Here is a 20,870-nt window from a genome sequence, read left to right as displayed (position 1 = left end):
ACCGCTTGCAGTGCCAGCATCCTATATGGGTGCCAGTTTGAGTCCTGGCTGCTCCACTTCCCACCCAGCTCTCTGCTATGGCCTGGGAAAGCAGCAGAAGATGGCCCAAGTCCTTGGGCCCCTGCACCTACGTGGGAGACCCAGAAGAAGCTCCTGGCTTCTAGCTTTGGATTGGTGCAGCTCCAGCTGTTGCAGCCATTTGGGGAGTGAACCAGTGGATGAAAGACCTCTCTCTCTCTCTACCTCTCCTTCTCTCTCTCTCTCTCGGCCTCTCCTTCTCTCTGTATGTAACTCTTTCAAATAAATAAATAAATCTTTTTTTAAAAAAAAACTTCACTTATTATATATTTTCAAATCAAAGATTTGTTTTATTTTTTCAAAATTACTTCTCTTTCTGTATTAAATTTCATTAGAATAATAAATCACTTCTCTATTTTCCTTTTGTTTAGTTTCCTTAAAATGCCTATTTTGAATTCTGCATCTCAGAATTTGCATACATCAGCTACTATGTGATCAGTTTCTGCAGCTTATTTTGTGCATTAAGTGAGCTCATAATTCCCTGAAAGTTCATATTGCTTGTTTGCATATGGCATGGTATACTCATTGAGGGATTGAATTTTTTCCATTGTTCATAATCTGGATTTGTTTCTGCATTTTAGAAATTCTAAGCATTCTGCTTATTTTCTTGGAGCCCCTGGACCTTAAGACTTTCACACTCGAAGGCACCACCCTACGCAGAGGTTTTCCACAGATCTGCTTTTGGTGTGTTGTCACTATTTCAGCACTAGAGGGTGCGCCTATCTCAGGTTTATCTCAAATCTGCTGTTTGTTGTTAGAATGAACTGCTAGAGGCTCTGAGAGCACTGGTCTAGAGATAGAGGCCTTTGAACTTTATCTGGTCCTGGGTCTCAGGGGCTAGGTATTGAACTCCAGTCACTGCTGGTATCCCTGCTTCATTCTCTTCTCCTAAGCCTTACCTTGACCCCAGATCAACCAGATTCTCTTTTTCAGAAATTTAAAATTTGAATAGTGACACTTGAATAGTACAAAACAGTGCCCTTGAAAAATAGTCCCTGAGTTATTGCTTCTGAGTTTTTATGCAAACAATAAAAACCAGTTCTTATTTAATTAAAGCAAACCAAACAGAAAAAAGAATCTAGAATTTCTTCTTTAGAGGTATACTCCAGTAACTTGCAGAACTAAGAGCTGAACTGCCATTCTTTGGGAAGAGGAGAAACCATGAAGACTTGCGGTCTGTTTTTTCTGAGGCACTAGCACCTGGGTAACCGTATCAGCCACCTCCCTTGCTTGTGTGTGTGTGCTCAAGATGCAAGTCCAAAGAAAGAGTATCTGCTTTGCCTAACTTGGATCAAATGTACATCCCTGATGTGGAACAGAGTCTATGAGAGTCTATGAGAAATGTGTAGAGCAGTAAACAGGGTTATTTTTGAGAAGAATTTTTAATGCTGTTACACGTTGAGCATCCCTAATCCAAAAAACCCAGAATCCCAAATGCTCCAAAATCTGAAACTTTCTGAAAACTCCATTTTTATGCATAGAGTTATTGAAAACATTGTATAAAATTACATTTAAACTATGTGTGTAAGATATATATGTCAATAAATGTCATGTTTAGATTTGGGTCCTACTCCCAAGAACCCTCGTGCTGAATCCAATAGTAAGAGAAAGGAAAAAGAGAATGAAAATGTTGCAAAAATATATGACATAGTTGTAGAAGTTTGCAACTAGTCGTATGTGTCAGCTAATATGCAGTGAAATATATAACTTAGTTCTTTCACTTTTTTGAACCAGCATCTCAACTGATTGGAATTGTTTGACTAAGGATGTGACCCAAACATTGTTTGAGAGACCTGAGTTTCTGGTGGTTGATCCTGACTTGCTTACATAGGCTGTAGTAATTTTGTGTTAAATTTTTGCCTTTCATGGCAGGAGTAGGGGTAGACGTTTCTAAGTTCCAAAACACTGTTTCCAATTATGTAGCAACATTTCATGTGTTTTTTTTTTTTTTTTTAGAAGATTTTTTATTTGAGAATCAGAGTTACAGAGGGGAGGAGAGACAGAGGGGTCTTTCATCTACTGGTTCACTCCCCAAATGGCCACAATGGCCAGAGCTGAGCTAATCTGAAGCCAGGAACCAGGAGCTTCTTCTGGGTCTCCCACGTCGGTGCAGGGGCCCATGTACTTGGGCCATCTGCTGCTGCTTTCTCAGGCCATAGCAGAGAGCTGGATCAGAGGAGCCGCTGGGACTTGAACTGGTGCCCCATGGGATGCCATTGCCACAGGCAGAGGCTTAACCTACTACACTACAGCACCAGCCTCTATGGCAACATTTCTGTTCTTTATAATCAGGATCATTCTCTGCAGACAATGCTGTAAGCGATACCCATCTTTTCTAATAATGGTTTGAGGGACTTAGAATGGTTACATTTGGTTTCTAATTCAATGGAAGTATTATAGCTCCTGATAGAGGATAGTATATGGCTTCCTTAGGTACTAAAAGCATGTAAGAGTCCAGAATAGCAGTGAATTAGAGATTTATTACTGAATTTGACCTAAAAATGGTGTAATCATGAGAGGTGCCACAACTACTTTCCACCCTGGATCCCATACCTATGCAGTCCAGCTGTGAGAAAGGTCTTCCTTAGATCTTGGTTGCTGTTTGGAGCATATGCCTCTCCTGTAGGAGCATGTACCTCCTTCTATACAGATGTATTTGCCTACCTCCCACATCTAAAATCCATCAGTTCAGTAGTTTAATATTTTTTAAAAAGTTATTTTTTCAGATGATTTAGTCTGTTAAGATCAATGAATTTCATGAAGACCCTCCTGTTGCCTTCTCTATGAAAAAAAATTCTTTGATTGCATACAGTCTGGTGTAGGTTGCCAGACAATAAATGACCTATTCTAAGTGTCAGTTTCAGTGAGGACAAATTGCTATCCCTTTGACTTAATGGAAAGGTTCCAGTGTTATCAACCCCTTACAGAATATTCTACTTCTGAGGTCTAGGGTTGAGCACTGCGTATTAACAAATGGCATGTTGTAAACCCATATATGGATTGTCCTTATCCTTGGTTACATGGCCATTTTACCCATGAACCCATTGATAAGCAGCAAGCTAGCCACTTAGTTACTCCATTGATTTGGATTGGACAATGGCTGGCTGAAGGTAAAATGAATCAATCACCATATAAATCACCTATTCTTTTTTTTTTTTTTTTTTTGACAGGCAGAGTGGACAGTGAGAGAGAGAGACAGAGAGAAAGGTCTTCCTTTGCCGTTGGTTCACCCTCCAATGGCCGCCGCGGTCGGCGCGCTGTGGCCGGCGCACCGCGCTGATCCGATGGCAGGAGCCAGGAGCCACATGCTTTTCCTGGTCTCCCATGGGGTGCAGGGCCCAAGCACCTGGGCCATCCTCCACTGCACTCCCTGGCCACAGCAGAGGGCTGGCCTGGAAGAGGGGCAACCGGGACAGAATCCGGCGCCCCGACCGGGACTAGAACCCTGTGTGCCGGCGCCGCTAGGCGGAGGATTAGCCTAGTGAGCCGCGGCGCCGGCCGTAAATCACCTATTCTTAAGATGATAGATTCATACTATATTTTAGCTATGTTAAGTGTGAATGAAGTAACATCTAAAACAATTTAGTGTTACCAGTATTTTCATATAACTGCAAATAGTGAATAAATTATACCCTGTAGGGAAATTTAACTAAATTGGCCCCTTTTTCTAAAACAATCTAAAACAATAAAATTATGAAAAACAATAAAATTATGAAAAGATTTTAGCCCCAACACTATGGTTGGGAAAGATCTTAATAGCTTAAATTGTAATGCATTGTACTTATTCTAGGAAAGAGATTCTAAATTGTAAACTATTAAAATAGAAATCCTTTGCTAAAGAAAAAACCATGAATTGATTAATCTGAGAAAGATCAAAACTTGGTTTTTAGAAATGTATAACTGTATAAACTTTGCAGTAAGTATATTTAAAGACAAATACACCTTGATATATTTTCCATACGTACCTAGAGATAGTTAATACTTTTGAAATAATAATGTGTTTAAATGTTTTGGGTTGCTTGATCTAAAAAATTACATCACATTATATTTGGAAACTACATTAAAATAGAGAATGGTAATAGCCAAAGCATTATTTTCTTCATTTATAAAATGGAAATGAGAAGAGTATGAATAAGAAAAGAAGTCACATCCTCCAAGGCATATATTTTTTCTTAAAAAATTCTTTAAAAGATGAATATTTTGTGCTAGTGACTTAAATTCCTAGGTCTAATGACTGTTTTTATGTTTTAGGCCTTGCTTATCCAAGAATCGAAATGGAAACTACCACACCTATTACAATTGCCTGAGAATTATAATACCATTTTTCAGTACTACCACAGGAAAACCTGTAGTGTTTGCACCAAGGTTCCTAAAGATCCTGCTGTTTGTCTTGTTTGTGGTACTTTTGTATGCCTGAAAGGACTTTGCTGCAAGCAACAGAGTTACTGTGAATGTGTTTTGGTAAGCAATAGTAAATAAAATAAAATTTATAAAAAATGCAAATTTGATGTTACATGGAACGTGATAAATGTGGTCAAGCCAGTTCATCAAATTTAACTACTCTGTGAATTAAACACAATAAATCTAGGGACTGTGGTTTTGTTTTGGGGTTTTTTTGGTTTTGGTTTTTGCAGTAGAGGGTTAAAAAAAAAAAGTCTCCAAGGCTTTAAGTGAATAAAACCTTTGTTAAGTGCAACTTCAGATCTTCTCCTTTCTCCTACTGTCCTTTAGTGGTACATCCTCATAAGGGTACTGTGGAACAGCAACCATCTATGCTGTTGGGGATGCTGGCTTCTGAACCAGGTTGACTTCTTAATTGCTTTCCTAGGTAATGCTTACCCAAATTCCTGCTAGTGTATTAACAGTAAAGTATTGGGAATGGTGTTAGAAAGTTGAACTTAGATGAAATATTATGAAAAATTTAAAAATATATTGAAGGTATTTAATTAACACATTCTTGATTTTGTTATAAAACCCACTTGATTATAAAATACACTGACATTTTAAATTTTTTTTAGCATTCTCAGAACTGTGGTGCTGGAACAGGGATTTTCCTATTGATCAATGCATCGGTGATTATCATCATTCGAGGCCACCGCTTCTGCCTGTGGGGATCCGTGTATTTGGATGCACATGGAGAGGAAGACCGGGATCTTAGGTTAGATGTGCAAGGATATATCCAGGAGTTTTACTGAAGTGTGGTCAGTAAAACCCAATTTGCTACTCCTGGCTTTGTAATTATCACTTTTTCCTTAAATATTGAGCTCTCACAGTGATTAAGGAGCTATTTCTGTTTTTTGAGATATTTTCCCTATCAACATACAGAAGAAACATGAACAAAATTATTATGTGAGATTTTTGCCACAAATTATCAGTGAGAAATGAAATGCATACAAAATCTTCATTGTATTATATTACTTTTAATACTTTTTTTCTTTTTTATTCTAGGCGAGGCAAACCTCTCTACATTTGTAAAGAAAGATACAAAGTTCTTGAGCAACAGTGGATTTCTCATACTTTTGATCACATCAATAAAAGATGGGGTCCACATTACAATGGGCTGTGACTCACCACCTCAGCACTGCATTCTATCATCATTTTCATTAAGAATTTATTTTATCAACAATAAGCTTTAACTTAATTTGGGGGAGGGTAATACTTGCTGAGGGAAGAAAAGATGTACATTATGAAGCCTTTCCAAAATTAGGTGCTTGGTAATCTCATTAATGAAATAATACTTTAAAAAAAATGGATCTGGAGAACATAGCAAATAAGTGGAATCATTCTTTAGTGATATTTTTTTTAAGTGCACAATTGATAAGAAGCACAAGTTGTTCACAAAATCATTCAGAAATGATTCTCCCAACAGTGCATATCAGCTGTTCATGGATTCTTGGAGTGGGTGTGGTTTATTTGAAATTTTACTCCTGTTTTCTATCTGTGTGTTTTAATTTGCATCTGCTAAACATAATGCATCTTTTTCCTCTGCCATTCTTGTGTTGATTTGAGATTTTTGCTGTATGTAATTAGAAAAAAATGTAAAACATGATTTATGTGAAATATTGTATAGTAAAAGTTGGTCTAATAGTAGAACTTAAAATTTTTTTTCTTATTGTGGGGAATCTGTTGAAAGTTTAAGGCTTTGCTGAAAACTTATTCATTCTCAGGAATTTCATAAATATTCTCCCAGGTAAATAATTGAAATAGCTGTAAAATAAGTAGATAGCAGTTGTTAATATAATGCAGTACATTTTGGGGGGCATATGTGTGGTTGGGAGGGCCTTAAAAATTTGTCATTTCATTTGGGTGGATTGCTAGAGGCAGTAACAAACAGGTTTTCCTACAAAATCAGGAAGTTTAAGAACATATACATGGCAGATTTTGAGTCTGTGCATGCCCACTTTTTATTACCAACCAAGTTTTTGTTTATATGATTGGATTAGAAGTGCTTAGACTTCCCCACAACTGAATCATAAGTTCTGGAACTTTCCTAGTAAGCTCAAGAGGTTCAGCTCTGTTGTGTTTGTGCAGTGTAATTACTGCTATATCTGTTTGGTTTCCTGAAAGGGGAGGAAACTGGCTCAGTGGTGATGACCTTCAAGAATGAGCTGTACGTCTTAGAAATTGCTGTGAAAGCAGTTTATGTTTGTAAGGTTTTAAAATCAGTAAGAATATGAATGAGCTAAAACCCACTCTATAAGTAGGAGAGGAAGATTACCAAAAAGCATGTTGTATATTGCTACCAAGAATTTTTCCCAAATGATTCAGTAAATTTGAAGATTATTTCATAAATAGTTCTGTCAAGCAATTCCTGGTATTTTTGACTTCCATGACTTGTTATATAAAATCACATTTTTACGTGTAAAAATAAACTAAACAACTAGTAGTACAATACAAAAATAACATGAGATCCTTGTTCTAAAAATTTTTTGAATACAGAATATGAAAATGGACATTAAATGATGACCTTGCACTAAAATAGGGAAAACAAAATAGTATATATCCAAATGTGTTCAAGAAATCAAAAAATTACCTATAGCTCCACAATAAAATACATGGAAATAGCTTGCTATTTTTATATACCTTTCCAAAATATTAAGACAACTTTCCGTAAGACCAGAATGATTCTGTTGGACTAAATCCCTGTCCTTTCTAACATATTGCTACTTTTTTAAATACTGTATCATAAGTTCAGCCTGTCATATTTTTTGCATCAATCATTATGAATACCAGACCATTTGTAAGTGTGGTTAAAGAGCAAAATGCTAATTTACATCTCTAGTAAATATTGTTACAGGATTCATGAACTTGAATAATTCTACAGTTTGAAACTCTGATGCTATATATACATGATATAATGTATTCAGACTTTGATTACTACATATTTAAAATGGAATGTTTTTGGTTGTGCATATGGATGTGAAGTGAAAATATTAGCCTTAACTTTAATCTTTGGATATTTGATAGTGTTTATTTTGATATTGGTGAATTAGTCGCCAGTAAATTTTACAGAAGCACTTGATTGAAAATTGTACTTGAATACATACATGCATGCTGCTAAACTAGAACTTTAATTTTTTCCCATAACTTTTATAAGTCCCATTTATAAACACACTTTTAAAAATAACAGGTCCAAGTTAGAGTGATGTGTGTATATTATTCCCCAAAAAAGTACTGGTGTGATATCGTGTATGAATGATCATTTAAATACAGTACATTACTGTAGAAGCTAAATCAATCTTTATAATTAAACAGAAATTACAAAACTAGAAATAATCAACATTGTAAGATATGTTAATAAAAACCTGTCATTTGGTTTGTGAAAGGTCCTTAAAGATGTTTAATGCCTACATGTTATTCCTTTTTTTCAGATTGTTAACAGTAATACATGTGAATGAGTGTGGCTGAAAAGATCAAAGTTTAACATAACTAGTAGTTGCTTTAAGGTGGAATTAAGTGTAAAGGACTTAATTTACTTCCTGGCTTTTATTTATAGATTTTCCTGTGTTGTCTGTCTGTGTCTCATAACCGATGCAAAGTGTATGAGTTCTGGGTAGGGAGAGAAGGAAATGGATTTCTTGTCACCGTTGTAGACCTTGCTCTTTTCTGAAAGTTGCCAGCTAGACTTCAGGATTTTAAAGTGCTTTATGATACTGTTCATTGTGAGTGTTCTGTGGCCTTGTTTGAATTCACAATGCTCATACCTACCCCTCTAACCTATAGCTTGCCAGCTAGTTACCAGCTAGGAGTCCATTTTTTCCCTCTGATTTTTCATTCTGATTTACATATTTTGATATTTATTGATTTTAGTGACTTAGAAAAGATATTGACTAAAAGTGCTGAAGGCTTGGAAGTAATAAGATGAGAAATGTGACCCAGGATTTTCTGTATCATTTCCAAGGTTATGACTGCTAACTCTCAAATCCCTGTTGCTAGTTTGTGTCTGAGGTGTTGGAAAAAAGAAGTCTGGTTTTATTTTTTTTAAAGATTTATTTATTTATTTGAAAGTCAGAGTTACACAGAGAGAGGAGAGGAAGAGGGGGAGAGAGAGAGAGAGAGAGAGGTCTTCCATCCACTGGTTCACTCCCCAGTTGGCCGCAACGGCCGGAGCTGCACCGATCCGAAGCCAGGAGCCAGGAGTTTCTTCTGGGTCTCCCACATGGGTGCAGGGACCCAAGGGCTTGGGCCATCTTTTACTGCTTTCCCAGGCCATAGCAGAGAGCTGGATCGGAAGTGGAGCAGCCGGGTCTCGAACCGGCACCCATATGGGATGCCGGTGCTTCAGGCCAGGGTGTTAACCCGCTGTGCCACAATGCCGGCCCCATCCTGGTTTTAACCACTAGAATGAAGTCACCAACTCAAGGTGCATTCACTGGTGGGTGTGCCTGATAACTGATAGTTGTGGAAGACCAGCTGGCCTGCTCCCATGTCTCAGTTCCATTTCCAACACATGGCCCTTTCCTTGACCTATGATCTAACTGGATGGTGTCAAGCATTACTTAATTCAACAGAAATGATTTGGGGTAGGCAGAAGCATGGCAATTTGATCACTTTATTTATAACACTTCAAGTTTCCTATTAAGCAGGCACATCAAATATTGGCAGAGCTGTCACCTGCTATCTTAGCATTAATAGTAATCTGCAGTGGAATGAAAGTAACTTCAGCTGATGGAACACAATGAAAGAACACACCGAGACCTAGTGCAAAAAGGGACCTTGTGTGAGTTAAATTAACATAAGGTGTTAACGATCCCAAATTGAGGAGCCAAAGCCCAAGAGTAGACCAGGAGTCAGGAGCACAGGTAAAGGCTTCAGCTTGAGGGGAGGAAACAGCACCAGAGCAAGCAGAGAGGCTCTGGAGCCCATCTGGAGGTTCTGTTTGATCCTGGCTTATCTTGGTGCCCAGGAGCAGGACCCCATGTGGAGAGCAAGCAGACTGAGCGCATCTTGGGACTTGACGTAAGTTGCAAAAGTTTTAGGAGGGGCCGGCGCCACGGCTCACTTGGCTAATCTTCCACCTTGCGGCGCCGGCACACTGGGTTCTAGTCCCGGTCGGGGCGCCGGATTCTGTCCCGGTTGCCCCTCTTCCAGGCCAGCTCTCTGCTGTGGCCCGGGAGGGCAGTGGAGGATGGCCCAGGTGCTTGGGCCCTGCACCCCATGGGAGACCAGGAAAAGCACCTGGCTCCTGGCTTTGGATCAGCGTGGTACGCCGGCCATAGCGGCCATCTGGGGGGTGAACCAACTGAAGGAAGACCTTTCTCTCTCTCACTGTCTAACTCTTCCTGTCAAAAAATTAAAAAAGAAATATGAAAAATTGCTTCAGTGTTAAAGCATTTAAATTCATTTATTTAGTAAATATTTGCTGAGTTTATTGAGGATTTCCTATGTGCCAAACACTATGATAAATACTGGAAATATAATGGACAATGTCAGGTAATCCCTACCCTCAAATAGCTTTTTATGTGATCAATGCTCCAAATGATATGTGTATTTGGGGAAGGGGGTGTGGAGTCACGGGTGATACACAAAGACTCTCTCAACCACACTTGGGGAGTACATGCAACCTTCCAAGGGATAGGGATTTCTTTTAAGATTGTATTTATTTAAGAGGCAAAGACAGAGGTCTTCCATCTGCTGGTTTGCTCCCCAAATGGCTGCAATGGCCAGAGCTGGGCCGAACTGAAGCCAGGCACCAGGAGCTTCTGGGTCTCCTGGTGTAGGGACCCAAACACCTGGGCCATCCTCCACAGCTTTCCCAGGCCATCAGCAGGGAGCTGGATCAGAAGTGGAGCAGTCGGGACTCAAACTGGTGCCCATTTGGGATGCTGGCATCACAGGCAAAGGTTTAACCTGCCACACCGTATCATAGCCGTGGCATAGGGATTTATGATATCCCCAAAAGCCATGTAGGTACGGTAGGGATACTTTTATCAGGAAGAAAGAAGAAGTATGGAGAGTACTGTTTTAAGTAGGCATTGGGATAGTATTTGCAAAGATCTTGAGTTAATAGAGCACTTTAGTTGTGGGCCTGAAGAAAGGAAATCATTCTGACTCATCCTATGTGTGTTTGAGAGAGATGTATTAGTTGTATAAGTCATTTTAATTAGGGGTTTTAGACTTCTCAGCAGTGGGAAGCCCTTTTAAAGCTTTAGACAGAGTGACATGATCAAATTTGTATTTTAGAAAAGTCAATCTAGCTGTACTGTGGAGAAAAATCGGGAGGTCTGTAAGGTATCTGTTCCAAGAGTCCAGACATACAACGGTTGGCTCAGCTAAGGAAGTGTGGTAATAGAGAAATGTGGATAGTATCAAAAGGTACTTGGCAGAACTTAGAAGAGTGACAGCAAAGAATTTAAGTACTTTCTGTGTGTCAGGTACCAAGCTAAATGCTAGGAAAAGCATACTGAGCAAGACGGAACAGACCAATGTCTGCTCACAGTCTAGTAGAAAGAACACTGTGTGATGACAAGTCAACCAGCGAGTTGGACAGAGGGCTCATTTAGTTTGGGTTGATCACAAAAAGTTACATGAAAAAGTGATATTTAAGCTGAGACTGGAAAAAAGGGTGGTGAGCTACATGAGGGAAGAAATTGGGAAGGGCATTTTAAAGGGTGTAGCACATAGCCCCTGAATTCAGAGGAAGCAGTTTATACTCAAGAAACCAAGATAATAATAGTGAGGCATAAGAAGCAGAGTCAGGTGTGCCCAGATGATGTAGGAATCAGGTCACGGCTTCCTGAGTTGTGTTGAGGGTTTTGGTCTTTATAGCCTTTATTTTGTTCATGGCCTCAGTTCAGAGCAGAGGTCAGCAAATCTTGTCTATAAAGGGCCAAATGATTCTTCACAGGAATCCTTCAAGTCTGCCACTGTAATTTAGATGTGTGTATATATATATATATACACACACACATACATATATTACACATACATAAGAAGTAGGCATGGCTGTGTTCTAGTAAAACTTATTTTACAAAAGGAGACTAGCCCGTAGGTTGCCAATCCTTAGTATAGAAAATGACAGGAGTTGGTTGGTAGATTGGTAGTGCTATTTATGAGTTAGGAGGCAGCATGGGAGAACAGGTATAGTGCTGGGTGTGATTTGTACAGATTTTTGACATGAGTATGATGTTTCCTGTGGGTCATCCAGTGGATATGTGTAATTGAGGAGTTTGAAGCTAGACTCAGGGAAGTCCTCACCTATAAATTCTAACACTCGATGGGGGTGGCTACCCACACAGAAGAGGGCTCGTGCTCATACCCTACGTGGCGTGGTTGTTTAGAGGATAGGCAGAAGATGAGTAGCCTAAGCACGAGGATAAATAGAAGGGGTTGGGGGTGGGGATTTGGAATGTGAAATCCCAAAAGGAAAGATAATTTTAACAAAAAGGAATTAACCAACAAATGTCAAGTGCTCTGGAGAGGTTAAGTAAGAAAAACAAACAAACAAAAAACTTCATTGGATTTTATAACAAAGTAATTGATGTCCTTGATGAGGATAGTTTTGTGAAGTGATGGGGTTAGAAGCCAGAGAAGATAACTTTTGGAAGTGAGAAGGTGGAAAAGTTTGGCAGAGAGGAATTAAACACACTTTTCTAACTCTCCCTAGCATGGCCAGGACTTACTTCGGTGTCTTCAGGTACCTGGCCATGTTGCACCAAACTGTTACTTCCAATGAGTTTTTATGTTTATTTATATGGTATCGTTTACCATCTGTGTCTGCAGCTTGGAATCCACAGTTCTGGGTTTGAATTCCCTCCTCTTACTTCAGTATACTTGGAATGTGTCATGTTTCAAGCAACAGGCGACCTGACTAAGCAGTGACTTGTAGAAGTAGAGGTTTATTAATGTCGGGCGGAGGAAGCTCTGAAAGCAGGCGTACAAAAAAGGGAGGCTGCTCAAGGAACCCTTACAGATCTAGACTCCACCTGTTTTCTTTTTCCACATCACAGTAGGCTTCATCCTCATGACTGCAAGATGGCTGCTGATCTCCAGCTGCCCTGTGCAAGATGGCAGGTAACCTGATCCACTAGGCAAGGAAAGGCCAAAAGGCCAAAAGCCTCTTAAGGATGTGTCCTCTGTTTGCCAAGAGAAGCCCTTAGCTTACTTTCACATACATCTCATTAGTCAACAATGTTAGGTGGCCACTAACCTTTTCTGCAGAAAAACAAGCTGGTGAGTGTCCCAGCTTTTGAAGCTTCTGTGGTAGAGAAAAACAGGAGAAAAAGATTGTAGTTTCTGGGTGCCTGTTCAGTATCCGCCACATTTTGGTTTCTAATCTGTGCAACAGAGAAAATAGCTAATGATTAAATGAGCATAGACTTCTGGCTTCCAGTAATAGTAGATTTTTTAAAAGTTTTTTTATTTATTTTATTTGAGAGAGTTACAGACAGTGAGAGGGAGAGACAGAGAGAAAGGTCTTCCATCCACTGGTTCACTCCCCAAATGGCTGCAATGGCTGGAGCTGTGCTGATCTGAAGCCAGGAGCCAGGCGCTTCTTCCCGGTCTCCCATGTGGGTGCAGGGGCCCAAGGACTTGGGCCATCTTCTACTGCTTTCCCAAGCCATAGCAGAGAGCTGGATCAGAAGTGGAGCATCTGGGACTAGAACTGGTACCTGTATGAGATGCCGGCGCCGCAGGTGGAGAATTAACCTGTGCCACAGCGCTGCCCCTCTAGTAATAGTAGATTAAGTGATTCAAACTGTATCACTTACCTATGACTAACAAGTTATCTAAACCTAATGCCATAAAGCAGTATGTATTACATCTCAGTTTCTGTGGATCAGGAATTCAGGGGCATCTGCAGCTGAGTAGTTCTGCCCAGGGTCTCTTAAAAGACTGCAATTAAGGTTTCAGCCATGGCAGCAGTTATCAGAGGCTTGTCAGGGCTGGAGGATCTGCTCCCAAACTCAACATGAGTTAATGACCAGAAACTAGTTTCTTACCAAGTGGGGCACCACCTGGGGCTGCTAGCAACACAACAGCTGATTTCCCCCCAAAACAGGTGATCTAGGAGAAGCAGGGAAAGAGGAGAGAAAAAGGAGGGAGGACACAAAGCATGCTTATGAAGACAGCTCCAGTGCCTTAAAAAAAAATATATATATATATATATTTAAAAGAGTTACAGAGAGATCTATCACTGGTTCACTACCCAAATGGCCTCAGCAACCAGGCCTGGACCAGGCTGGAGCCAGGAGCCCTAGGAGCCAGGAGCCAGGAGCTTCCTGCAGGTCTCGCACTTGGCTACAGGGGCCCAAACACTTGGGCCATCTTCCGCTGCTTTTCCCAGGCACATTAGCGGGCAGTGGGGTTGGAAGTGCAGCAGCTGGGTTTTGAGCTGACATCCCTATGGGCTACCAGCATCCCAGGCAGAGTCTTACACTGCTGCGCGACAACACTGACCCCCAGTGTCTTTTACAACCCAGTTTTGGAAGTGGCATATCACTTTTGCCAAACGTATGAATCCTATAAATTATTACACAAGAGTGTAAATACTAGGATATGAGAATCATTAGTGGGTCCATTTTCTTAAGAAAACTTCAAATGCCAAATGAGTGGGCAAAGGCTGAAGAGACCCCTGAGATAAGTATTCATTGCAGAGAAAGATGGTAACCATACAGTAGAGGAAACTGATGGGCACCAAGGTTAACCAAGTGAGTCAAGTTAATCCTCACCAGTAATCAAACAGCTTGACTTCACGAGCCCCCTAAGCAAATGTGCTGAGAAGTACACACTTCTGTATTGTATCCGCAAGAAATGCACAGCTTCATTCCAGTCTTGTGGAAACATCAGACAAACCCAGCTGAAGGACAGTGTCTGAAATAACTAACCAGTACTCTAGGGAAGTGCCAGGGTGAAAGGTGAAGAAAAACTGAAGAAGTCTGTAATACGGGAGGAAACTAGAGAGAAATAACTAAATGCAATGTGGAATCTTGGACAAGGCTCTGGCATGCAAAGAATTGGTATTAGCCAGAAAACTAGCAAAATTCAAATAAGACTGAGGTGTGCTGGGGATGTATTTCTGAGACACTCACTGCTACTGCCATTTGTATTGAGCTGCTGTTCACTGACAGGTGCTTAAACTTGTCTTTGGCTCGCTGAGATGTTCTTGGGATTCCATAAGACTGGGCTCTGGGCCGGCACCGTGGCTCACTATTATTTTAGTTAATAGTTTTAAACCAATTTTTAAAAATTTTTTTAATTTATTCATTTGGAAGGCAGAACAATGAAAGAGGGAGAGACAGAGAATGAGAAATCTTGCATTCATTGGTTCACTCTCCAAATCCCTGCAACAGCTCCATCTGGGCCTCCCACATCTGAGGCAAGGCCCTAAGCACTTGGTACATCTTTTGATGCCCTCCAGGTGCATTAACAGGAGGATATATCAGAAGAGGAACAGCCGAGACTTGACTCAAAACCAGCGCTCTGATATGGGATGCCACCTTCACAAGCCATGGCTTAACCTACTGCACCACAACACTGACCTCTAATGGTAACTTCCGATTTTGATAATTGTGCCATAGTTATATGAGTTGTTAACATTAGGCGAAGCAGGGGTGTGTAGGAACTCTTTGCACTATTGATGCAATTCTCCCGTAAATCTAAAACTTACTCAAAAATCAGAACAATAAAAGGACCTATAAGAAAGCTTTTTGTCAAAGAAAGGTTAAGTTCATATTGAGAGGACTCACAAAATAGCAGAAAAATTGACTCTTAATAGTCAATTTCAAGAAATGTCCTAGAAAAATTTTAAGATAAATATCCTCAGAGTATATAGGTAGAAAAAGATAAAATAATGAAATGGGTGAGGATTAGACTCATGTCAGACTTTCTGCAAACGGCCACAAAGCAAGGCAAAATTGGGCAGAATTTTCAAAAATCCTCAAAGTATAACCCAGTAATGTTAAGGCCATGGTGTCCTTTAAGTTTCAAGATAGAACAATAGTTTAAGCATGTAGATATCAGCTGTTCTAAAGAAAAGTCTAAAAGACTGACTTTATCCAACTTCAGTCCTTTCAATACTGAAAGGAAGGTGGTTTTGATCATACTCCAGCTCTAGAACAATTCAATCTTGGTCACAGCTGCTAATCTTTTTCCAGTGCCTGGACAGTGATTACATCATCCAAATTCTCAAATTGTTTCTAGAAGCAACATCATAAGACAATATGCATAAGCCAGAGTCAGTAGAAAAATAATACAGACATGTGGACTTAAGATATTAAAGTTGTTTGCCACATGCACTGATTTTTTAAATTTAAAAAAGAACAACTTAGAAATTCTAGTACTGAAAAATCACCAACCTAAGGAACTCCATAGAGCTGTTTAAAGATATAGTGAAGAAGGAATTAGCAAACTGGATTATAAATCAGAAGAGATTACCTAGAATATGGCACAAAGACTACAAGATGGACATTAAGTAGGAGATAACAGACATAAAGGATGAGGATATCAAACACACTTGAGAGATGCAGTCCCAGAGACGGGAGAGAGAATGTGGGAGAGACAATATTGCAAGAAGTAATGGGTTATAATTTTCCTGAACTGATGGAGGACATTGAACTATAAATACATGAAGTTCAGTAGATCCCAAATAGGATAAATATGATGTAATCTGTACCTGGGTATATCAGTGAAACTGCAGAAGGCTACTTAGTGGGAAACGGATGCATTACCACAGAGATGTCTGACTTCTCACTAGTAACATTGGGAACAAGAAGGCAGTAGAAAAACATCTTTAATATTGAAATAACCTTTATCCAGAGATCTACACAACATATAATCAAGAATAAAAACATTAAAAATGGAGAGAATTTAACAACCACATATCCTCACTAATGAAGAAAAATCCAAAGAGAGTTCTTTAGGCAAAAGAAAATAAGCCTCAGTGAAAGACTGAATTTCAGCAAGAGACGAAAACAAAGCTGTGGTAAATATGTAAATATAGCTAAATAAACATTTATTGCATAAAATTACCATCATGCATTCTATGGGATGTCAGTGTGTCTATATATGTGTTTGATATAGAATATAACTGATGGGGTAAACAGAATGGAAATGTTTCATGGTTCTTATATAATCTCAGAAGAGAAGAGAAGTTAACATATATAGAATAGAATATAGTCTTAAATATTTGTGATCCCAAATTTGGCAATAGTTTTCTAGATGTGTCCCCTGAAGGACAAACAACCCCCTACCCCCCACACTCTTTCTGAGACTATTTGTTTGAAAGGCAAAGAGAGAGATCTTTGATTGGCTGGTTCACTCCCCACTTGGATGCAGTGACCCCAGGGCTGGGCCAGTCCAAAGCTAGGAGCTGAGGCCCAGCCACTATGACATTATCTGCTGCCTGCCCAATATCGTTAGCAGGATGCTGGATGGGAAGCAGAGCAGCTGGAACTTGAACCTGTGCTTCAATGTAGGATGATAGTGTCACAAGTGCCGGCCTAACCCACTGCACCACAACGCTGGCCCAACAACCCCCAACTCAAAAATAAATAAATAAATAGAGATTCATCAACATTTGAAACTTAGGTGCTTCAGAGAATACTATTAAGAAAATGAAAACACACCCCATGTGTTTTCATATGGCAGAAAGTAGTAGCAAATTCTGTATCCAGAATATATTAAAGATTATCAACAGAAAGCCCAAATGGAAAATGGGCAAAGGACTTGGATAGACTTTTCTCAGAAGAAGATAAATGGCAATCAAGCATATGAAAAGGTGTTCAACATCATTAATCATTGGGGCTATGCAAATCAAAACCACAATGTGATACCACTCTACAACCACCAGGTTAACTTTAATGACAATAATAAAAAGATGGATAATAAGTGTTGAGGATCTGGAGTTGTTGGGCCCTCATGAATTGCCAGTAGGAATGGAAAAGGATGCATTTGCTATGTTTAGTATTTCCTCAAAAACTTAAAAACACAGCTACCCCATGACCCAGAAATTATACTCCTAGCTACATAACCCACACCAAAAAGTGTTCACAGAAAAACTTGTGCACAAATATTTACTGCAGTGTTATTTATGATAGTAAACCAAAGTCAATAGATGAACAAAACATTCAAGGGAATATTATTCAACCATAAAAGGAATGAAGTACAGATACATGTTACAACATGGATGAATCTTGAGAACATTAAGAAATCAGATACAACAACTACCCAAAAAGGCCATTTACATGACATTTCAAGGATAGGCAAATCCATACAGATAGGAAATAGGTTAGTGGTTGCTGGGCGAATGGGAGAGGGAGATGTGGGGAGCAGTGACTGCTAATGTGGGTAAGATTGCTTTTGAGGGAGATAAAAACTTTCTGGAATTAAATAGCAGTAATGGTTGTACAATCCTGTGACCATGAGGATACTTCAAAAGGTTCCTGGAAAATAGAGTTATGTATTTTAGGGGCAAAAGAATTTTGAAATACCTGCATAGTTTTTTTCATAGTACACATTTTTATAAATGTGAAGATCTCATAAAAATTAATTTCAAAATTTTTTGCTTCACAATAAACATCTTTTAAGTCCATTTTCCATGATAAACTATTGTAGACTTTAAAAAGATGGATTTTGTCATATATGAATTATATCTAAAAACATCCAGTTATACAATCACATATTCTTAAAGTGCTAATGTATATTACAATTTCTGTGACTTACATTTTGACAAATCCTGCCGGGTGATGTGGTGGGAAGAATATAAGCATTGAAAAGAGGCAGACCTAGGCTTTAATCCAAGCCACTGCTGTGTGATTCTTGGAAATTCAGTCAATCCCACCCAAATCTGTTTCCTCACCCTTGTAGCGGGAATAGAACTTCAAGGTTGTTGTGAGGCTAGGCGTAATGTGTAGAAGGATACTTACAAAGATCAGATGGCTAGATCCTCTGAAATGAGGAACCAAAACCAAAATTCAACTCAGGTGAAGAATTCATGTTATAAACAGATGACAAATTCTACAATAAACAATAGATTTAGTTCTTTTTAAAAATACATCTGCATCATAAAAAAATTAATGGTTGGAACTTGGGAAACCTAAAGATTCTTCAAAAGTAAAGATGTTGGTTTTGACAAGTTCTTCAAGACCAGAGAGTTAACCCTTGCATTTATTTCATCTGATATGTGGAGCACTTAATACATGTTAAATGAAAAAAAAATTAATAGTAAAATATACCTTGAAAAGTCAATTTCTAGATATTTTAAAAAATCAAATAGGGCAAAACTTCCAAACTAATGTGTGAGTGTGCAATCAACTACTAAAAAGCAATCCAAAATAAGAAAAAAGTACAAAAAATGTAGCTGGTAGAGAGAGAGAGAAAATAAGAAGGTGATGATTTCAGTCTGTACTTAAATTACTGTGAATTGCAAATGATCAGAATTCCTAGTTAAAAAGGTTGTCAGACTAGATTAAACAGAAAACCAATACATGCTAATTACAAGAGACAAAGCTAAATCAATTACAGATAGATTTTTTTTTTTAACAGTACTTTTCTGGAGAGACACATTGAAGCATGGTAGAAGTAACTTAAATCCTGACCTTTGCTTTAAAATCTAGCATGAAGGTGGGAAATGGAGGAAGGGCATATAAAGGAAGAAAAGTTGACCATGTACAGTAGTCCCTCCTTATCCATGGGGGGAGACAGTGCAAGACCCCCATGGATGCCTAAAACCACAAACAGTACTGAACCCCATATATACACACTTTTGACCAAATTTAGTTTGCAAATTTAACACAGAAAATAAATAAAATAGAACATTTGTAACAATGTACCATAATAAATGTTATCTGAATATAATCTCTCAAACTATTGTACTTCCCCTTCTTGTGATAATACAGTCCCTACAGGATGAGATGAATAACATAGGCATTGTGATGTAGCATTCGGCTACTACTGACTTGATAATCAGAAGGAAGATCATTTAGCCATGTTGATAGAAGTCAGATGGGTGGCATAGACAGCAAGGATACACCGGACATAGGGCTGATTTACATCCTGGGTGGATGGAATGGATAGCATAAGATTTCATCATACTACTCAATGGCATGCAATTTAAACTTAACAAATTGTTTATTTCTGGAGTTTTCCATTCAATATTTTTGAAACATGGTTTACTCCAAGTAACTGAATCCAAGGGAAGTGACGCCACAGAGAAGAGGAGGCTGCTATACAGGTAATGAAGCTGGAGAATGGGCGGGTCATGGGAGTGTCTATAGCCTGTCACATTGTACGTGTTTCAAGTTTTTCATAGTAAACTATGACCAAGTTGAATTCATCTTCCAAATAATGGAAGGATGGTTTGATGCTAAAAAAATAAAATAATTTGCCACATTAACATATAAAAGAGAAGTTAGGATCATCTAATAGATACAAAAGGGGCAGACAAAATCTAGCATAGGTTCATAGCAGACACTGTTACCAACTAGTGAGAGCAGATAATTTCCTTCATCTGATAGAAGTTAACTGCCAAAAAGCTAGTTGTAGCAAATATGTCTAACGATGAGACATTGAAAGCTTTCTCCGGAGATTGTGAACAAGATAAAGTTGTTCTCTACAATTTCTCTGTTCAACAAAGCACTGGATGCTCTAATCAGTTCAATAAGAAGCAAAAGAAATAAAAAGTAAAATGATTGAAAAGAATGAAAGCATTCAGTGATAATAAGATTGTATACAGGCCGACACCATGGCTCACTAGGCTAATCCTCCTTTGCGGCGCCGGCACACCGGGTTCTACTCTCAGTCGGGGCGCCAGATTCTGTCCCGGTTCCCCTCTTCCAGGCCAGCTCTCTGCTGTGGCCTGGGAGTGCAGTGGAGGATGGCCCAAGTCCTTGGGCCCTGCACCCGCATGGGAGACCAGGAAAAGCACCTGGCTCCTGGCTTCAGATCAGCGCGATGCGCCAGCTGCAGTGCGCCAGCCACAGCGGCCATTGGAGGGTGAAACAATGACAAAAGGAAGACCTTCCTCTCTGTCTCTCTCTCACACTGTCCACTCTGCCTGTCAAAAAAAAAAAAAAAAAAAAAGATTGTATACAAGTAATGTGATTGTGCCCACAAAAATCTAAAAGAATCTACAGATATATTATTCCAATTAGAGTTTAGTGTCGCTCCCCCTCTTCGTGGAGGAACGACACAGGACCCTGCGCTGTTCTTTCGTCTGCTCAGCCCTTCCCGGGTTTGCTGCTGGTTCTTCCCGGGTTGGCTGCCGTCCTTCCACCTCCGTGGAAGGGCGGTTCCCCCTGCCACTTTCCCCACTTCCGCGGGGGAGTGGCACACCGCCGGCCGGCTCTCTCGGG

The 20,870-nt window shown here is 39.4% G+C and overlaps 1 protein-coding gene and 1 long non-coding RNA gene across 5 annotated transcripts in view; one reads left to right on the top strand and one right to left on the bottom strand.

Moving 5' to 3' along the window:
* UBR3 (ubiquitin protein ligase E3 component n-recognin 3) overlaps window positions 1-7,913 on the top strand; it is a 221,598-nt gene extending 213,685 nt beyond the window's left edge. For all 4 annotated transcript variants that reach the window (XM_051849447.3, XM_089328198.1, XM_089328197.1 and 1 more), the window contains 3 exons: window positions 4,330-4,539; window positions 5,097-5,236; window positions 5,527-7,913. In XM_051849447.3, coding sequence (XP_051705407.1) covers window positions 4,330-4,539; window positions 5,097-5,236; window positions 5,527-5,644 — 468 coding nt within the window. In that variant the 3' untranslated portion in view covers window positions 5,645-7,913. The remainder of the gene's footprint in view (window positions 1-4,329; window positions 4,540-5,096; window positions 5,237-5,526) is intronic.
* On the bottom strand, window positions 2,016-4,331 carry LOC149127389 (uncharacterized). The gene is made up of 2 exons (XR_016230826.1): window positions 3,588-4,331; window positions 2,016-3,218 (listed from the first exon to the last, which is right to left on the bottom strand). It is a non-coding gene; the product is annotated as an uncharacterized LOC149127389 (long non-coding RNA).
* Window positions 7,914-20,870: the final 12,957 nt, after the last annotated feature.

This window comes from Oryctolagus cuniculus, chromosome 3, assembly GCF_051225735.1.
Source record: "Oryctolagus cuniculus isolate XC-2025 breed Fujian yellow rabbit chromosome 3, ASM5122573v1, whole genome shotgun sequence".
NCBI classification, from domain to species: domain Eukaryota; kingdom Metazoa; phylum Chordata; class Mammalia; order Lagomorpha; family Leporidae; genus Oryctolagus; species Oryctolagus cuniculus.
This window is presented reverse-complemented; position numbering and strand designations above follow the sequence as displayed.